This window comes from Megascapheus bottae, chromosome Y, assembly GCF_031878675.1.
Source record: "Megascapheus bottae isolate mThoBot1 chromosome Y, mThoBot2.hap1, whole genome shotgun sequence".
Classification (NCBI taxonomy): domain Eukaryota; kingdom Metazoa; phylum Chordata; class Mammalia; order Rodentia; family Geomyidae; genus Megascapheus; species Megascapheus bottae.
This window is the reverse complement of record NC_143548.1, coordinates 9,926,338-9,944,108: the sequence shown is the minus strand read 5'-3', so window position 1 is coordinate 9,944,108 and position 17,771 is coordinate 9,926,338. Positions and strand designations below refer to the sequence as shown.

Sequence of the window (17,771 nt, the reverse complement as noted above, 5' to 3'; positions counted from 1 at the left end):
TGGTGTCATTTAAGTCGAGGGTGTCTTTGCTTAACTTTTGTTGAGTTGACCTGTTGTTCGTTGAGAGTGGTGTACTGGGGTCTCCCACTATGCTTGCGTTTGAGTCTATCATGTTCTGTAATTTTAAGAGAGTTTGTTTGACGTATTTGGGTGCTCCTGTGTTGGGGGAGTAAATGTTTATAACTGTAATATTGTGGGTATGGATTGTATCCTTTACTAATATGTAGTGGCAGTCTACATCTTTATGTACTAATTTTACTGAGAAGTTAATTTTGTTGGAGATTAAGATTGCTACTCCTGCTTTTTTGCATGGTAAATTGGAGTGGAAAATTCGTTTCCATCCTTTCACTTGGAATTTGTTTCTGTCTTTGGCAGTGAGGTGGGTCTCTTGGAGGCAACATATGGATGGGTGGTGTTTCTCAATCCAGTCTGCTGCTCTGTGTCTTTTGATTGGATTGTTCAGCCCATTCACATTTAGGGGAATTATGGAGAAGTGGTCAGTGTCCATTGTCATCAATCATTTTTACTTCTAAGTTTCTTTCTCTCTCTTTTTTCCCCTTTTGCATTTAATGATTTATAGGTAATTGCTTCTTGATGGGGGTTCATGATGTTCTGCAATTTGTTCTCGATTAATTAATATTTTTTTGTAATGCTGGTTTAGTGTGCACGTATTCATACAGCTTCTCTTTGTAGTGAAATATTCTTGATTCTCCCTCAAATGTAAATGCTAGTGTTGCTGGGTATATCACTCTGGGTTGGCCGTTGTTGGTCTTCAGGACATGAATGATGTTTTTCCAAGCTTTTCTTGTGTTTAGGGTTTGCGTGGAGAGGTCTTCAGTTATTCTATTTGTTTCCCATTGTAGTATAGCTCTTTCTTTGTTTTTGCAGCATTTAAGATCAGCTTCTTGCTATTCGGGTCCAGTGTCTTTACTACGATGTGTCTAGATGAATTCCTTCTAGGATCTTGCCTGTTTGGAGTCCTGAAACCTTCAATAATCAGAGTATTTTCCCTTTTAAGGTTGGGGAAGTTCTCTGCTAGGATTTTGGTGAATAAGGGTTGCATTCCTTTGCCCTGGTAATCGGTCCCCTCATCATTCCTCTCATCATCATTTCTTAGCTGCGTCTGCCAGGTCCTGGAGTTCTCTTTGGTGGATTCTGACTGCTTTTTCCAGACTGATGATTTGCTGTTCCTGCTCTTGCGTTCTATCTCCCATTCCTGATGTCCTATTCTCCATCTTAATGCATCCATTTTTGCTTGAATTGTGGACACTGAGATGCTCTAGTCTGCTGAGAGGGTATTAATCTTTGCTTCCATTTCTCTTTTGAATTCGAGGAACTCCTTGATAATTTCCTGCTTATGTTCCTGGAATGGTTTTTGTACCTCTGCTTTAATCTCTTTAGTCATGTCCACAATCATCTCCTTGAATAGAGTCATACTCCCTGTCTCTCCAGGAGTCATTTCTTGGGATGGTGACATCTCTCTCATTCCTTCACTCTTGTTTCCTTTTGGGCTTTGTGTGGGATTATGTATATATGTCATAATACTTGTTGTGCTTTCTGAGGCATCGATGACTGTTGTTGTAGGTTCGCTCAGTGGTCGGTAGGTGGCGGTCTTTACTTGGTTTGGGACTGGTGGTTCTGGGAATCTGTGTATACTTGTGGTTCTCAGCCAAATTGGTTCCACCGCTGACTAGGTCAGAGTGTGTAGCTTTTACAGGTGTTCAGCCTGTTCCCAGAGGCTGTGTGCCGCTGCACAGCTAGCTCTCAGCCCAACCAGTGGCCCCACAGTGGGCCGTAGGATGGAGATGTGCACTTCAGTCTCAGCTAGCCCGGTAAGTGCCTAGTTTTCCTGCCCTGTTCCCAGGGGTGGGGCCCAGCTGAGGACTTGGGTTTGGGAGTTCCCGGGAGCTCTCAGCTAAACCCATCTGATTGGTTTCCACCCTGTTCCCAGGAGTGGCACCCAGCCGAGGAGGTGGGCTCCGAGGGTGGAGCTGGGCCTTTCTGGCTCTCAGAGGGCGAGTTCAGCCCCTGCTGGACTGTCCTTCAGTTCACTGCTATGTTTCAGCTGCTTTGGCAAAGAATCTTTCTGTGATTGGGGGGGGGGAACCCCTTGGTGATGTCTTGCTGGAGACTCCCAGCAGGCAGGTGCCCCGCTTAGGTTTGGGTCAGTCAGATGCTGGCTCCCAGACTCCCGCTGTTGGAAGGCAGAGTCTCAGTGCCCCTCAGTCTCCAGTTTCAGTGGCCTGGAAGAGGAGGCTGTTGGGCAGGTGGGAGCAGGGACACCTCTGCCCCCTTTGGTGGGGTACTGGGTCTTAGTGCCCACCTGCCTGTCAGTCTCCAGTTAATGGTCTGGTGGGGGGGGGCAGGGAGCTGTTGGGGGGAAGGGACAGGATTCTGAATTCCTTGCCCCCCCTGCACTAGCCAGTTTTTCATGGGCAGGTTGGGAGGGATCTGGGTTAAGTTCTGTAGCTCACCACCAGCTCTGCTTTCCCGAGGGGTGTGGGGGAACCCACTGGACTACTTACTGATGGCATTAGATGTGAGCTTCTCCACAGTGTTGGAGGGTCATTTGCGTCCCCTCTGGTCTTCGCCACTGTCTGTGCTGTCCGCGCCCAGTCTCTGTGGGTTCCTACATCTGGATTCTGCCGCTTGCTGGTGTAGCTTGTTCTGTGTCTTTTGACTGGACTGTTCAGTCCATTTACAGCTCTTTTCTTGCATTAAGGGTTTGCGTGGAGAGGTCTGAAGTGATTCTAATGTTTTTTTATATGGTAGCACAACTCTTTTTTTTGTGTGTGTGGCATTTAAGATCCACTCCTTACTATTCAGGTCTAATGTTTTTACTATGACGTGTCTGGAGGAGTTAGTTCCCTCTGGGATGTGGTTTGTTGGGTGTTCTGAAGGCCTCCATGATGGGCATGAGATTTTCCTTTTGAGGTTAGGGAAATTCTCGGCTACCATCTTGGCGAATAAGTGTTGCATTCCCTTTGTTTGAAACTCCTCCCCCTCATCAATTCCAATTATACAAGGAGTAGGCTCCTTGGCTGTGCCTGCCAATTCTTGGACTTCTCTTTGGTGAATTCTGACTGATTTCTCCAGACTGATGACTCTGTTCCAGCTCTTGTGTTTTATCTTCTGTTCTTGATGTCAGTCAATCTGTTGCTCAGCTCTTCCATTTTCGTTTGCATTGTGGACATTGAGCCCATCATGTCTGCTCTGAGGGTATTCGTCTTTCCATCTAGGGAAGTATAAGCTTTGTCTATTTTTGTTCTCCACTTCTCTTTTGAAATCCAGGAACTCCTTGGTGAATTCCTGCTTATATTTCCAAAATTGTTTTTGGAGTTCTGCTTTAATCTCTTCAGTCATGTCCGCAACCACCTCCTTGAACAGTGTCATGTCTTGGGTTTCTTCAGGTGATGTTTCTTTGGACGGTGACTTCTCTCTCAGCCCTTCACTCTTGTTTCCTTTGGGATTTGTGTGGGACTTGGATTATTTATATATTTCATGATTTGTCTCTGTGGTTTCAGCATTGGAAGTTCAGGGCTTGCTCACTATAGTGTTGTAGGTTTGCTCTGTGGTCAGTAGGTGGCAGTCTTTACTTGGTTTGGAGCTGGTGCTTCTGGGTATCTGTGTATATGTGTGGTTCTGGGTCCAATTAATTCCAATGCTGACTGCATCTGAGCATGCAGTTTTTGCTGATGTGTCCACAAGATCCCAAAGGCTGTGTGCAGCTGCACACCTAGGTCTCAGCGAACCCAACGGCTTGATGCTGTCCCTGTTCCCAGGGGCCGGGCCCATCTGAGGGCATGCGCTCTGGTAGTTCCCCACAGTAGGGAGGAGCAGTGCTTTTCTGGTTCTCAGAGTGCAAGCTGGGGCCTGGCTGTTCTGCCCTCCAGCTTCCTGCTGTGTTTTGGGGTTGCTATCCCTGCTCTTTCTATTTTTGCGTACTAGGGAAGAGCACAGCCCTGATTTCTGCCAGAAGTACAGGACCGTTGTTGGCTGCGAGTCTTTCTGTGAATGTGTTGGGAGGCCACCCTCATGCTGGCTTGCCAGAGACTCCAGCACTAGGTTTTGGGTCACTCAGATGCATGCATGCACACACACAGTCCCACTCGCTGTTTGCAGGGTCCTAACGCCCCTCAGTCCCCAGTTTCAGGGGGCTGGGGGAGCAGGGACACCTCCACAATTGTTGCTGGGGTGCGGGTCCTAGCACCTGCCTGTCAGTCTCCAGCCAATGGCCTGGGAGAGGGGACTGTTGGGGGAAGTGGAAAGATTCTGAATTCCTTGTCCCCCACCCCCCAATTCTTGCCAGCCTTTCTTGGGTGGGATTGATAGGGGTCGGGGTTAAGTTCTGTAGCTCGCCACCAGCTCTGCTTTCCCAGAGGGTTTGGGGGTTTAGCTGTGAGTTGCTCCATGGTATTGGAGTGTTGTTTGCTTCCCCTCTGGTGTCAGCCGCTGTCTGTGCTGTCTGTGCTGTGCTGAGTAGGATGCCTGCATCTGGATTCTATAGCTTATCAGAGTTCAGGGCTTCCTAGATCTGGCTATTGGGGCTCGTGGCTCCACAACGAGGGGCGGGGAAGGGATCCTCATGTTTCTGATTCCTTGAGAGCACAGTTGAATAAAAGCTTTATCGGTGTTTCTTTTCCAGCTTATTATATACTCCTCCATTGCTTCTTAAATTTGTAGTTGCTGATTTCTTAAGAGACTAGGCTCCTGGGATTCCCTGATTCTCTCTTTTTGTGGGAGAGACCTGGCCTGACTCCCTATTATATTGGTGCAATCTTTGAGTGTCTTTGATTCTTTTTTCTTCTTTTGTTGCCTGTACTGGGCCTTGAACTCAGGGCCTGAACATTGTCCTTGGGCTTTCTCATGGCTAGACCTCTACCACTTGAGCCACAGCACCATTTCTGGCTTTTGTCTAGGTATGTGGTACCAGGAATCAAACCAGGATCCTCATGCATGCTAGGCAAGCACTCTACCACTAGGCTAAACTCTGCTCCCACCCTCCCCCTCTTTTTTTGCTAGTCCTGGGCTTATGTTCAGGGCCTGAGTACTGCCCTTGGTCTTTCTCAAGGCTAGAGCTCTACCACTTGAGCCTCAGTTTCACTCCTGGCTTTTTTCTTTTCTTTTTTTTAATTGTAATTAGTATCACTCCTGACTTTTTTCTATATATGTGGTACCAAGGAATCAAATCCAGGCCTCCGTGCATGCTAGGCAAGCACTCTACCACTAGGCCACATTCCAAGCCCAACCCTACCCCCCTTTTTAAAAGATTTTATTTGTATTGATTTTTACATCATATTTCAAATGTCATATTTAACAAACAAGTACTCAAGAAGGGATTCTCTGTGTACAATCACTGGCACATAGCTTTTAGAACATATTTAAAATTTAGCTGAGGTTTGTATGTCATAGATACACGTCAATCTATAGAATTCTTTTACTATTGTATTTTAATTTTTTTGTGTTGGTACCAGGGCTTGAGCTCAGGGCATGAGCTCTACCCCTAAGCTTTTTATCTCTTTCACATATTTTTATTGTAATTAATGGAAAGGTTACATTATATTTACAAGATAGAAGGTGCATTACTTCACTAACATTGATACCCTTTCTCATGTCCTGATCCGCACTTCCCTCCCCAGCCCTGCCACTCGTCCTGTCTTACCCCCTTCCCTATCCTCTTTCAAATAACCAAATAAACACATATATAGTTAGTTATACAATATATCAGATAACAAGGTAAAATATTGTAACAATATGAGATAATCAAGGGACAGAAAAAGAGATGACATTTCTTTTTAAAACCCTTTCCCCAATTTAATGCATTTTAGGGGGCAGTTTAAGAAATACTAATCACATCACCCACATTTTGCCATCAGATTTCCAGTGTCAGTCTGCAAGGAAAAGAGACAGGATGAAGATGGCTCACTCAGGTTTATATTCTTTCACCATGTGTAGAATCCCCTCAGGCCCTGTCCCACCATGGAAACCCAGAGCTGCCCCTTCGCTAATTCACCTATCATCCTCATACATAGTCACACAGGCCTGTACTAAATTTTCTCTGTCCTTTCTCTTGGCATTTGATTACCTAAACAGTATTAAAAGACAGACAGGCAGAGTTTCTGACACTGATAAACAAATTTTACATTTAGATTTCTAATACTTATCCCCAAATTTTAACTCAGGGAAATAAATCCTAAATTTCCTGATGCCTTTTGCTGAACAGGATACAATGCTTACAATATAAACAGCTGTATGCATTACAATACCAGAATTTTTTCATATTTTTTTTCTTGTAATTAATAGAAGGGTTACATTATATTTTCCATATGGAAGGTGCATTGCTTCACAAGCATTGCTAGCCTTCATGTTTTTGTCCTCATTTCTTTTCTTCTCTGTAGAACCTGCCTCTGAGCTCAGTCCACCAGGGGCAGGTGAGCAGCAAAGCAAGGCCAAAGCTCAGGAGGGGAGAAATGTAGTGGAAACAAAACCCAGTTTTGAGCAACACCAAGTGATGTTTCCTTTCTACCTCCATGATCCACTTTTCCGGGTCAGGGGAAGGCAGGCCTTGAGCACAAAGTGGGGCAATGGGAAGGGAGGAGGGAGAAGCACCCTTAGCCTTTGGCCTGTCACAAAGCAGGGCAGGATGTCCTCTCTGGAACCCAGGATGGAACATCTCTGTGTGCCTTGGTCCATTTCCTCCAACCAGGGTTAGGAAGGAAGGAAAAAGTGCAGTAGCAGCCACAGCAGGACATCTAGGAAAAAGAGTAGGTGGTTTTCCATATAAAACACACTGAAGGAAAGGGCAGAGAGAGAGAGAGAGAGAGAGAGAGAGAGAGAGAGAGAGAGAGAGAGAGAGAGAGAGGGAGAGAGAGGGAGGGAGAGAGGGGGGGGAGGGGGAGGGGGAGGGAGAGGGGGAGGGGGGAGGGAGGGGGGAGGGGGGAGGGAGAGGGGGAGGGAGAGGGGGAGGGGGGAGGGAGGGAGGGAGGGAGGGAGAGAGACAGAGAGAGACAGAGAGAGGAAGCAAAAGCAGAAGCAGGAGGAGGAGGAGGAGGAGGAGGAAGAGAGAAAGCAGAGAAGAGACAAGATCCTCTGAGAGAGGGGCCTTTGAATGGCCTGGTATCCAGGCATAGCCATTGTCCAGAGAGCTTGGGGTAGGGAATCTGTGCCTGCAGCACATTGTGCTGTGGCAGCAGACTTGTGGCTGGGGAAATCAGGCTGAAGAATAGTGCTCCAGAGTCAATGGGCTGGAGACAGAGGCTGCTCAGACACCACAGCAGACTAGCTAACAGGTCCAGGTGGGAAGAGGAGGAGCAGCTACGGTCACCAAATGAGAGGACAGCAGTGGGCAGAGCAGAGGTTTCCTGACTGTCCCCAACCCCTTGAGGAAAGGGGTTTGTGAGGGTATCCCACAGAGGACTCTCAGCACCAACAGGCTTTTGAAGAGTTTGCTGGGCCCTCAGGTTTGTCCTCCTAATCCTCCAGCTCTGCCAATGACAGGAGTCATTCTGGCAGGATTTATGTATAAATGTCAACAGTATGGAACTATCACAGCAGGGCAAAGATATTAAGAGAACAAAACTTACTGGGCTGTATTCCAAGCATCCCTAAAATTCTCCTGTTGAAGAAAGCCTGTTTCCCATATAGTAGATCTAATAAACAGAATGATGATGGAAACAAAATAGATGTCTTTGTGAATGGATCGATCAAATCCTCAATTTGTACTTTCCTATGGTATTTCAGTGAAATTAATTCATCGTGTGTGTGTGTGTGTGTGTGTGTGTGTGTGTGTGCGTGTGTTTAGTTTCACCAGTCGTGGCACTCTAAGTCTGGGCCAGGCTACTGACTGAAGTTTCGTGCTCAAATGTAGCATGGCAGATCATATTATCCATTGCACCACTTCCTACTTTTTCAGATGAACTGGGCTTACAGGTCTCACTTTCTTTTCTCCCTGGGCTGGCTTTGAATATGGGACCTGAGATCTCAAACTCCTGAGTATCTAGGAGAAGATTTGGGCCACCCATGCCCAGCTGAAGATGTGCCTTTCAAGGTCCTCTACTTCCATTCTCTTTCCATCCTAGTGTGTGCAGAGCTGCAATGAGGTGGGCAGTGCCCTCACCTCATCACCTGAGATATATGCTTTTCCATGACATTCTTCTTAACCAGTTCCTAATAAGGAATCTAAGTGGCAGTGTACTGAAACCCCAGACACGATGAGCCAAATTGAAGTTACCATCTTTTAAAATTTCATTTTTCAGGTAATGCAACCCTGGCAAACTAATATTCCTCATTAATAGTAGGATGCCAGGTCCTAAAGAAACACAATCTGGTCTCATCTGGAAATCCAGGCACTGGTGTTCACCAAGATCAACATTCATGTGAAATGTGTAAGTGACTAAAGTAGCATACATAAACCAGATAAAAATGTTAACTGATAAGTGATTAGAAAACACACAGGGGTTCAGTATTTAGTGCTTGATTGCAGCCGAATAGTAGTGTAGTCTAGCATAAATTTAAGGTCAGGTCTCAAACAGAAGGAACGAAAAAGAGGGTTGTGTGTGGCTCAATTGGTGGATCCTCAATTATGAAGCCCTAGTCCCTCACAAATACACTAAACATTTAGATTAGAACATCATTCTCACTTTTATTTTTGAATGAAATCCTCAAGGATTTATTTCCAACAATGTAAACACCCTCATTTCTCACTTGACAATTTTATTGTTGTTAGAACAACTCTGCAAAATGAAATTCCAGTTTATTGTAGAACATTGTTTCACACATACATGAAGCAGGCCAAAAAATAAAAATAAATCACAGCAACTTCATAGACAACAAAAGGGGGGGAAAAAAGAAACCTTTTTATCATTGGCCTTTGTAACCATCTCATGCAAACGTATACAAAAAGAGGTTGCTGGACTGCTTGGAATAAGGTGGTTTCTTTGTTGTTATTCTTTTTGCTTTTTCTACAGGGTTTTGTTCTTTTCTCCTTTGAGATTATAATGAACATGGTCACACCACAAGTAGTGTGAAGTAGGACAGAAGGCTAGTTTGGTCATCTGAGATCATTTAAAATGGCTGACCGCTAACAATATGTACAAAAATATAAAACGTAAATAAAAATCACAAACAAACTATCTTCTTCAAAGTACCTTTAAGAAAAAAAAGGCCAGGTCTTAGAAGCTTTGCTATTTTCCTCCCCCACTGCAAATTCTTGTGGTGCTGCTGGTGGAGTGGGGGAGAGCTTGTTGATGCTGACCCCCTCAGAGGGCAGTGGGCCTCTCTACTCGAAGGTGACCAGGTTTTGATTCTGGGATGGGAGGTGGAGGGTGCATCGGTCACGGTGGCCTTTGTAGTTACCTTTTCCTCTATCGCTCTCTAGTCATCCTCATCACTCTTCTGCTTCTTGGTATCAGCATGGTCATCCTCAACATCTTCAATGGCCCGCTTCCCTGGAACTGCCTCTGCCTCCTGATCTTCATCTCAATCCTCCTCCTCACCATCACTTACTTCACCCTTTCCTCTTTTCCTCCTCCTCCTCCTTCTCCTCCTCCTCCTCATCTTCATCCTCTTCTTCAACTTGTTCCTCATTATCAGCCTCCTGCTCCCCATTTTCCTCATTAACATTCCCATTGGCATGGGCATGTCTTCCATTTTCTGCCTACTCCATAACTCCCTTCTTCTCCTTCAAGTCCTTAGTGGTGATCTCAGGTTTTGGTGTCCACAGCTGCGTCTGACATGGTGGGGGCCCGTGGGTAATCTGGTGCAGTGAGAGCAAAAGAAAGCAAGTCCTTCCCCAGAGGACTTGGGGAAGCTGTCAGAGTCCCAGGTGGCTGAGGAGGCATGAGGCTGTGGAGGTTGTGGTGAGCTGGATCCAGGAACAACACAAAGATGGCTTTTCAGAGCAGCCAATGGGATTACTTTACATTTCTTACCAGGTGCACAAATGAACCATAAATATCCAACAGAGAATTTCAGTGAAATAATAACTTGCCCTGCTAAGACACTGCACCTCTTTGAGAATTTTAACTGAAACCAAATTCCTTTGGCTAAGCCAACCCATTTTAGGACCCCAAGTACAGGCTCTACTCCCAACATTTTAGTAATAAAGAATAGTTTCGTTGTTTTTCTCTGGAGTGAGATTTGTATCACTCACTTGACTAAAGTCTTATTATCTTTTCAGTTTCCAATATTGCAAGTACAAAGAAAATCACCCATGACTTCAGATGTATGGGAAACATGAAATATGTAAAGTGTCACCATATTACACATTTAGTACTTTTAGATATCTAAATTTTCATCTGACACTTCCTTTTCCTGTAAAACAAAATTCAAAGAAGACTTGGCAAATTAGAAAAAAAATGGGTGTGGAGAATGAAGGGGTGGAGGTGAGACTGAAAAATAGAAGCCTAGTAGCCAGAGCTGATGTAAGTTATCACAAAACATAAGGCGTCTTCTCAGGTAAGAATTTCTTCTCTTTAATCTGCTCTACTACTTTCCAAATTTGGTTGTGTCCTTAGTACTGCAAGGGACATAAAGAATTTCCTTGTTTCTCAAACGCAAATGACTCAATACTAATGAAGTAAGTTTATTTCATATTTAGTTTGTATTCAAGTTAATGACTTAAATTCCTACTACTAACTTAAATTCAAGTTAGGGACTTACATGCCGACCAACAAACATCCTAAGTGTGCCAACTCCAATAATTCTCATTCGTTGATTAAATGGCGTTATTTTTACTCCTAACGGACCTTTCATTGCAAAAAGAAAAAGAAAAAAAAGGCACTATCCTCCCTGGATTCTCACACCTGAAGAACCAGGTTCTGGTTGGCTTTCCAGAACATTTTAAGGTATGAAAGCAACAGTACGTGGAAGATGTTTCAGGTGGTTCTCTTGTGTTCCCTCTAGTCTTCAGCTGAACTCTAGTCTCTACATAACAAGTTTACATATCAAGAAAGAACTGAGACATTTCTAGGCCTTCAAGCTCTATACAGAAAACATTTTTCATCACAGACTTAAGATTTTGGGAGTGTAAGTGTGAACCGGCAAAGTGGCTAAAAAATGCTATCGTCCACCAAGCTCTTCTGAAAGTGTTTATACAGCCAGGCTATAAGAGGTCTCACTTGTAAAACACAGTCTGAACACACAGAGTCGTATGTAAAATTACTTACTTAAAATGTTGCTAGGCTGGGAAACATATAGCTACGACAAAGGAAATCATACTCTGAGTAGCAATCTTTTCCCAGTGAACACATCGAAAACGTGGGACAAATCTGGTGGATGTATCTTCTGCACTGCTACCAAATTCACACAGTTACGTACAGGAAGCTGAGAAAACTTAGACCAGGAAGTGAAGCCTTGTACAGTTTAGTTGACGTTGGACAATATGTATGTCACCAGCTTATCCCATCTCCATGTAGTTTGAAACTGGTTACGATGGTGACTTTTTAGAGTTACTCAACTTGTTCAGAGGAGGAAGGTAAGTAAGGATGTGTTAAAGCTTCTACACTGCACATCCACTTCACATCAATCTCGGACCAACTATGTACCCTGATAGTTTTCTCCTTCCTCTTTGCTTCTTTGTGAAGGAAAGGGAGTAACATTGGGAACACTGTACTGAATAAAGTGTATGGAAAAGCCAACTGAATTTGTACCAGGAATAAAAGAAACATCAAGTATTGGGTGTGAACAAGGATGACTGTCCTTAAAATAAATCTCTTGCTTCCCAGCACACATGTTTATAAAAATCGGTGGACACCGATTTGTTAGGGCAAGCTACCATCTTTGTGATGTCGCATGATGTGCTGGTTCATTTCCGAGGGTCTTCGAAATCCCTTCTTGCAGTACTCGCAGCGGTGAGGGTAGTCTTTTGTGTGAATGGAGATAACGTGCCGTTTGAAGCCCGAGGCATCTGTAGTGCTATATTCACAGTGCTCACACTGATAGACTTTGCGACTACTGTGTTTGTTCATGTGCCTCTCAAGCTCCTCCTGTTGTTGAAATCCCTTTCTACACCTCTGACATCTAAAGGGAGGATCCTTTGCGTGAACTGACAGAATGTGGTTGCTTAGCAGAAATGGATCTGAAATCTTAAAGTCACAGTGTCTACACCGATGCATTTTTTCACCTGTGTGGACGGCGGTATGTTTCTTGAGTTCAGAAGGCCTGTGAAAGCCTTTGCCACACCTGTCACACTTATGGGGGTACTCCTTTGTGTGGACTGAAATGGTATGTCGCTTCAAATCACTTGAGGTTGAGCTTCTGTACTCACAACAGTTACACTGGTGTGTTTTGCGTCCTTGGGTGATAAAGCCATGCTGCTGGGCTTCTCCAGTATCTGAGAGAGTCAGAAGACAAAGGACACACTTAATGACATGTCTTGGCTAGGCCTCGCTTTGGTATGTGTTTCCATCTTAGAAGAGTGAGCAGACCCACTCTCCCACTGATAGAGCTCCCTCCACCACCATCCCCACACCCAGCTACAAGCCCACCCATGGATTCTTCGTGTGGATTCTGAGCTCTGATGGGTGCTGAACACCTCTTCTGTGCTCTAGACAATCATGGGGAGAGTTCTTGCTTTGGGAGGCTAAAAGATGATGATTCAACAGCTCTTGCTCAACAGCTGTCTCCTACTCACAGAATTATACCTGTAGGCTCCATTGTTTCATATATCATTTATGAGAAAACACAGTTGGAGAATGAGAAAAATGCTTGCTTGGCTCAGGCACAGGAGCTACAGCCTCACTATTCCTACTTTGTGGGTAGTTTGCTGGGAAAAGTGGTCTCCTGGCCTTTCCTGCCCATGCTGGTTCATCTTAACAATAATGAGCTAACGCAGTGGCTCGTGCTAGTCATCCCAGTTAATCAGGAGCTTGAGATCGGAGGGTTGAGCTTCCGATCCAGGCAGTGCAGAAACTCTAACTAACTCTAACCTTCTCCAACTACAGCCATGATCCCGAAGGCAAGGAAGTGGCTAGACTTCAGGGGAGAAAAATGAAGAAACAAACAAGGAAGCAGAGCAAAGGCTAGCCCTGAAACTTCACTCAGTATTTGGTGACCTGGAATTTTAAAACCCACCTCATAGAGCCCCAACAAATACCAACAAGAAACTTAACACTGAGACAGGAGTTTGGTCTAGTGGTAGAGTGCTTGCCTAACGAGCACGAAAGTCCTGGGTTTGATTCCTTGGTACACAGAAAAAGCTGGAAGTGATACTCTGGGTCAAGGCTCTAGCCTTGAGAAATTCCAAGGATAGTGCTCAAACCCTGACTGGCAAGAGAAAGGGGGAGAGAGGGAGAGGGGAGGGAGGAAAAGAGAGAGATGCGGGGCAGAAGCGCAGGCACCCAACGGACAGACAGACAGAAAGCCAGAAACAGTGAGAGACACAGAGAGAGAAACACCCAATGGAGAGACAGACAGAAAGCCAGAAACAGTGAGAGACACAGAGAGAGAAACGCCCAATGGAGAGACAGACAGAGAGCCAGAAACAGTGAGAGACAGAGAGAGAAACGCCCAATGGACAGACAGACAGAAAGCCAGAAACAGTGAGAGACACAGAGAGAAACAACATTGTTTAGCAAAGTTGTTTCAATTTCTCTAAACTCATCTCCTACTTTAATTGCTTTCCTTCACTCTTACCCACAGTCTCATATTTTTCCCCAGAAAATAGGGTCCTGGACACTATTGACAAATTAAACAAAAACAAGCTACCTGTGTTCTAGTGACTCCTTCCAAGAGCTAAACTGCACATGTAGTGAAAATTCAAGTTCTCACTCACCTGTTTGCTGTTGCCCGGTTTCAGTTTTTCCCCTTCTTCCTTGTGTTTGGTTATCCAGTCCGCTAAGGCCAGCAGACTCATCTATAGGGAAGGGGATACTTGCAACCCCAGTCTGGCTTTCAGTTCCAGCAGAGTCATCCCCTATTGAGCGTTAAAAACATCACAGAGTGTTATGAGGAATAAAACAGCAGGAATTCTAAATCACAAGGATGAAGAGAAAGTGCTGATACTCGTGAATAACAGAACTGTCTTGTTTTGGAAATGTCTTATGGGCACACTGAGAACAAGACCAGGAAACAGCTTGCTTCCAGACCCAGCAATGTCCTAAAAGTCCAAAGTCATGAGCCACATACAACCAAAAGATTTTACACAATCACACTGCAAGTGTCTCGGTTTCTAATGTACCAGTAGCCACCAAGGAAACTCAGGGTAAAATTAATAGGAAGAACCCAAACCTAACCTGACAGTTCTCACCAATCCCTCTCTCATCACAAGGTTACTTTACGGTTCCAAACTGCACATACACAGATGTCAGTTTCCAATCACTGAATGTTAGAATTCTTCAAGTGCTACATGACTTACCATAAAATGTTGCCCACGCGACAGGCATTAAGGCTTTCATCTCACCGTCACCCACTTGCTCTTTGTGCACAGCAGAAGATGCTGATGCTACATCAACGGCATCTTCCTCTCCTACAGACACATATGTATGACCCTCATCGGCGATCTGTGCAAAACCTAAGTACAAATTTAAGTAAATATGCAAAACTACCAATGAGATGAATTATTAATTTCTGATATTTCTGTCTACTTCGTATGTGCCCTTCTCGTACGGGATCTTGCTAACCCAGGCTGGCTAATATCCTCCTGTCTCAGCCTCCCAGAGTGCCAGGAATGCAGGTGTGTATCACTGACTCCCAGTCAGGATAGTCTGAAAGCACCAATGTAGCTGGGCACCCACCACTGGGCCCAAATTGCAGTAACCCAAATTGCTCTAGAGGCTGAGATGTGAAGATCTGAGGTTCAAAGAAAAGTTGTGAGACGCCTGTCTCCAATTAGGCCCCAAAACATACTGGCTGGAAGTGAATGTGTCGCTCAAGTGATGAGAATGCCAGTCCTGAAAATAAAAAATGCAATCACTGTGTGCACTTCCCCTCAGAGAAAAAAGGAACGCCAGAAAGAGAGGAGGGAAAAAAGGCAGGGTAGAAAGAAGGAAGGGAGGAAAGGAAAAGGCTTGGAAGCAAAGAATACAGGCAACAACAGGGCGAAAAAGAAAGCTTACATGAAAAAAGGCCAGAAGGAAAGAATCAACAATCTCAGGATTTAAAAGTCAAGGATGCCCTGCCTTCAATTCAACTAAGCATACTAATGACTGAAAGAGTGTCCCTTACTTCCTTCAAATACTGCTTGCATTAATTAGTATTTGTAGGCTGGGCAGAGTACCCTATGCATATAATCCAAGCCACTGAAGAACAGGAGACCAGCCTGGGAAAAGCAACCGAGACACCGCCTCAAGCTACAACCTGGGGGTGGGGGTGTTCCGGTTACTCAGTAGACCATATTTAGGAGTAGTACAGTCTGCCACAACAGCAACCTGGATGGGTGGTTCCAGGTATGCAGTAGGCTATAGTTAGGAGTAACACAATCTGAGGCTAGCCTTGGACAAAAAATGTTAATTCTGCCTGAAAGATCATCATTAAAAGGGGCTATGGAAACGTTCAGTGATAGGGTGCATTCATAGTAAACTTACTGCCCTGAATGTAGAGAGTCCCGAGTACCACTCTAGTCCCCAGACTGTCAGAGATGATTCCCAACAAATGCCAGGTGCTTACTTAAGACTTCCTCTTCTTGTCTGTTGTCACTGACAGTCAGGCATGTCACCTTTTCCCTGGGAACACCAACTCTTTTGCTCTGATCCACTAGTTCCACCCCAAGATTACTCTCAGGTGCATTCTCCATGATTTCTACATGTCCACCTATTAGGGAGCAAGACAAGAATTCATTTGAGCCTTCCTTTCAACATGGTTTTCTATAATACACGGTCTTTTTTTTTTTAATAATACATTGCAAATACGCCTCTCAAAAGGCTCTTCATTAAAGAGGTCAACTGTTCTGGTCTAAAGAATCTTCTTTACCAAAGTCATCCCTTCCATTGTCAGATTTTAAAGTGGACACCTTCATGACTTCAGGACAAGTGTCATCTGCTTTACCAGCACTGACTTCTGGTTCCATAGCCATGTTTGGTCTAATGGAACCATCATGATCCAGTTTGCCAGCATCATCCACTAGGGAGGGGAAAAATAACATTTGAATCAACACTTCCTGAAAGACTTTTTCACAAATATAATCTCTAACCTGATTCACAGAATTCCCAGTAATTGAAAGAAGCCCTTTGAAACCGTGGGACAGAAAAGTCCCCACATACCACATAAGTCAAGATTCTGGTATCCCTGAATCGAGCAGCAGAGATCAATGGATATTTCTTCTCTCAGTAACCAACTCTTAGGGACACATATTTGAAGTAGGAGAAGGTAAGACACGGTTGTACCTATTGCATCAGAATAGGAGCTTGGTTCTCCTGGCTGCAACTCAATTGGGTCTTCATCCATGGCCTTTAATGGTTAATAGTCACAGCACCTACTCCAAGAAATAAACAGTGATTTTAATAAAAATTTTAAAGTATCATGATATTGGAATTTTGGCGAGAGGTCCTTCTACCTTAAATCGAAGGTACCCTTAATCTTGCCATCACTGATCTCCAAAACAGCCGAAGTTCAAAATGTCCAAGAATGGTGAACACTAGTTGTATTTCTGGATAACCACTGGCCTCTCTCGTTATGACCTTCTGATTACAGAAATATGTAACTACATGTAAATGAGTGTCCGTTCCTTTCAATCATTCTCTGGCATAAAAACAGCTGTCAAAGAAGACAGATTTTTATGAACACAATAACAACCCACATTCATAACTTACTGAAACCCTCAGCAACTATCACTGTCTTTCTCAAATTGTGGTTGAAATTATTAGAGGAAAAGAATGACTTTTTTTTTTTAGCGTTAGATAGTTTAGGTAGATAACTTAAACTTTCAGAAAGATTTCAGATAAAATTATCTGGTCCTTCCAAAGACACACAGGTGACAAATTCAACCTTAATTCATACATACACAATGGACTTCCAACATGTCAGTTCCCTCAGATATCCCTTGTTCCTCTGTAAGAAATGTACCTTATGACCTCCAAATTGCTTCACATAAAAAAGTCCAGAGTATCTGTAGTAAGGTATCATCAACACCAGCAAAATTCAACACCAGCAATCCATAATGCCTGCTTTCAAAAACTATACCTGAGTGCCTAATTTCATAGTCATTCTTTCCCCTAGGGCTGGGGCTTGAAACTCCGGGCCTGGGCACTGTCCTTGGACAGCACACTACCGCTTCAGCTGGAGCACCACTTCTGGCTTTTCCTGTGTTTGTGGGACTGAGGAAATGGAACCCAAGCCTTTGTGCATGCTAGGCGAGCACTCTACAACTAGCCCATGCTCTTGGCCCTATTCCCACCTTAAACATGTAAGGCAGGTTAATGCTGTTGGCTCAAATCTGACTAATCTGTCTAAGTAAAAGGTTGAGATTGTTAAGTGGTACCAGACTTTGAATCTAGTCTGTGTAGAAGTAGTGTTTGCAAAGATGCTTTCTCAATGAAGAGCCATGGTCCTGTTACCCTAGTTAGTAGGAAGCCTACAAGTAGATCTTGCTCAGGCTCAGGTTCAGGGACAATGCCCACGCCCTGAGCTCAGTCTCCAGGATCGGTACCACACCATAACGAAATCCAAAATTAGTTCTCCTTTAACACAACACAAGCAATTGTATTACGAGGATTTTTTCAGTTAACGTACAAATCCCGACCCAATTAATGTAATACAATTCCTAACCCTCATTAGGAAGGAAATTCTAGGCTAGCGTAGGCCACCTAGAAAACTTAAGACCAAAGCAAAACCTATCT

The 17,771-nt window shown here is 44.3% G+C and overlaps 1 protein-coding gene across 1 annotated transcript; it reads right to left on the bottom strand.

The window, feature by feature from the left end:
- Positions 1 to 9,526: 9,526 nt before the first annotated feature.
- Positions 9,527 to 16,380, bottom strand: LOC150040322 (zinc finger Y-chromosomal protein-like). The gene is made up of 6 exons (XM_090327324.1): positions 16,320 to 16,380; positions 15,907 to 16,056; positions 15,604 to 15,747; positions 14,354 to 14,509; positions 13,772 to 13,912; positions 9,527 to 12,331 (listed from the first exon to the last, which is right to left on the bottom strand). Exons 1-6 carry the CDS (start codon positions 16,378 to 16,380, stop codon positions 11,760 to 11,762), a joined length of 1,224 nt encoding a protein of 407 aa, XP_090183450.1. The 3' UTR covers positions 9,527 to 11,759.
- Between the last annotated feature and the right edge of the window lie 1,391 nt (positions 16,381 to 17,771).

Coding starts and splice junctions, on each gene's coding strand:
- LOC150040322 (XM_090327324.1), bottom strand. CDS start 16,380: ATGGATGAAGACCCAATTGAGTTGCAGCCAGGAGAACCAAGCTCCTAT. Junction 16,057..16,319: donor CTCCTATTCTGATGCAATAG/GTACAACCGTGT, acceptor TCCCCTCCCTAG/TGGATGATGCTGGCAAACTG. Junction 14,510..15,603: donor ACAAGAAGAGGAAGTCTTAA/GTAAGCACCTGG, acceptor ATTTGTACTTAG/GTTTTGCACAGATCGCCGAT.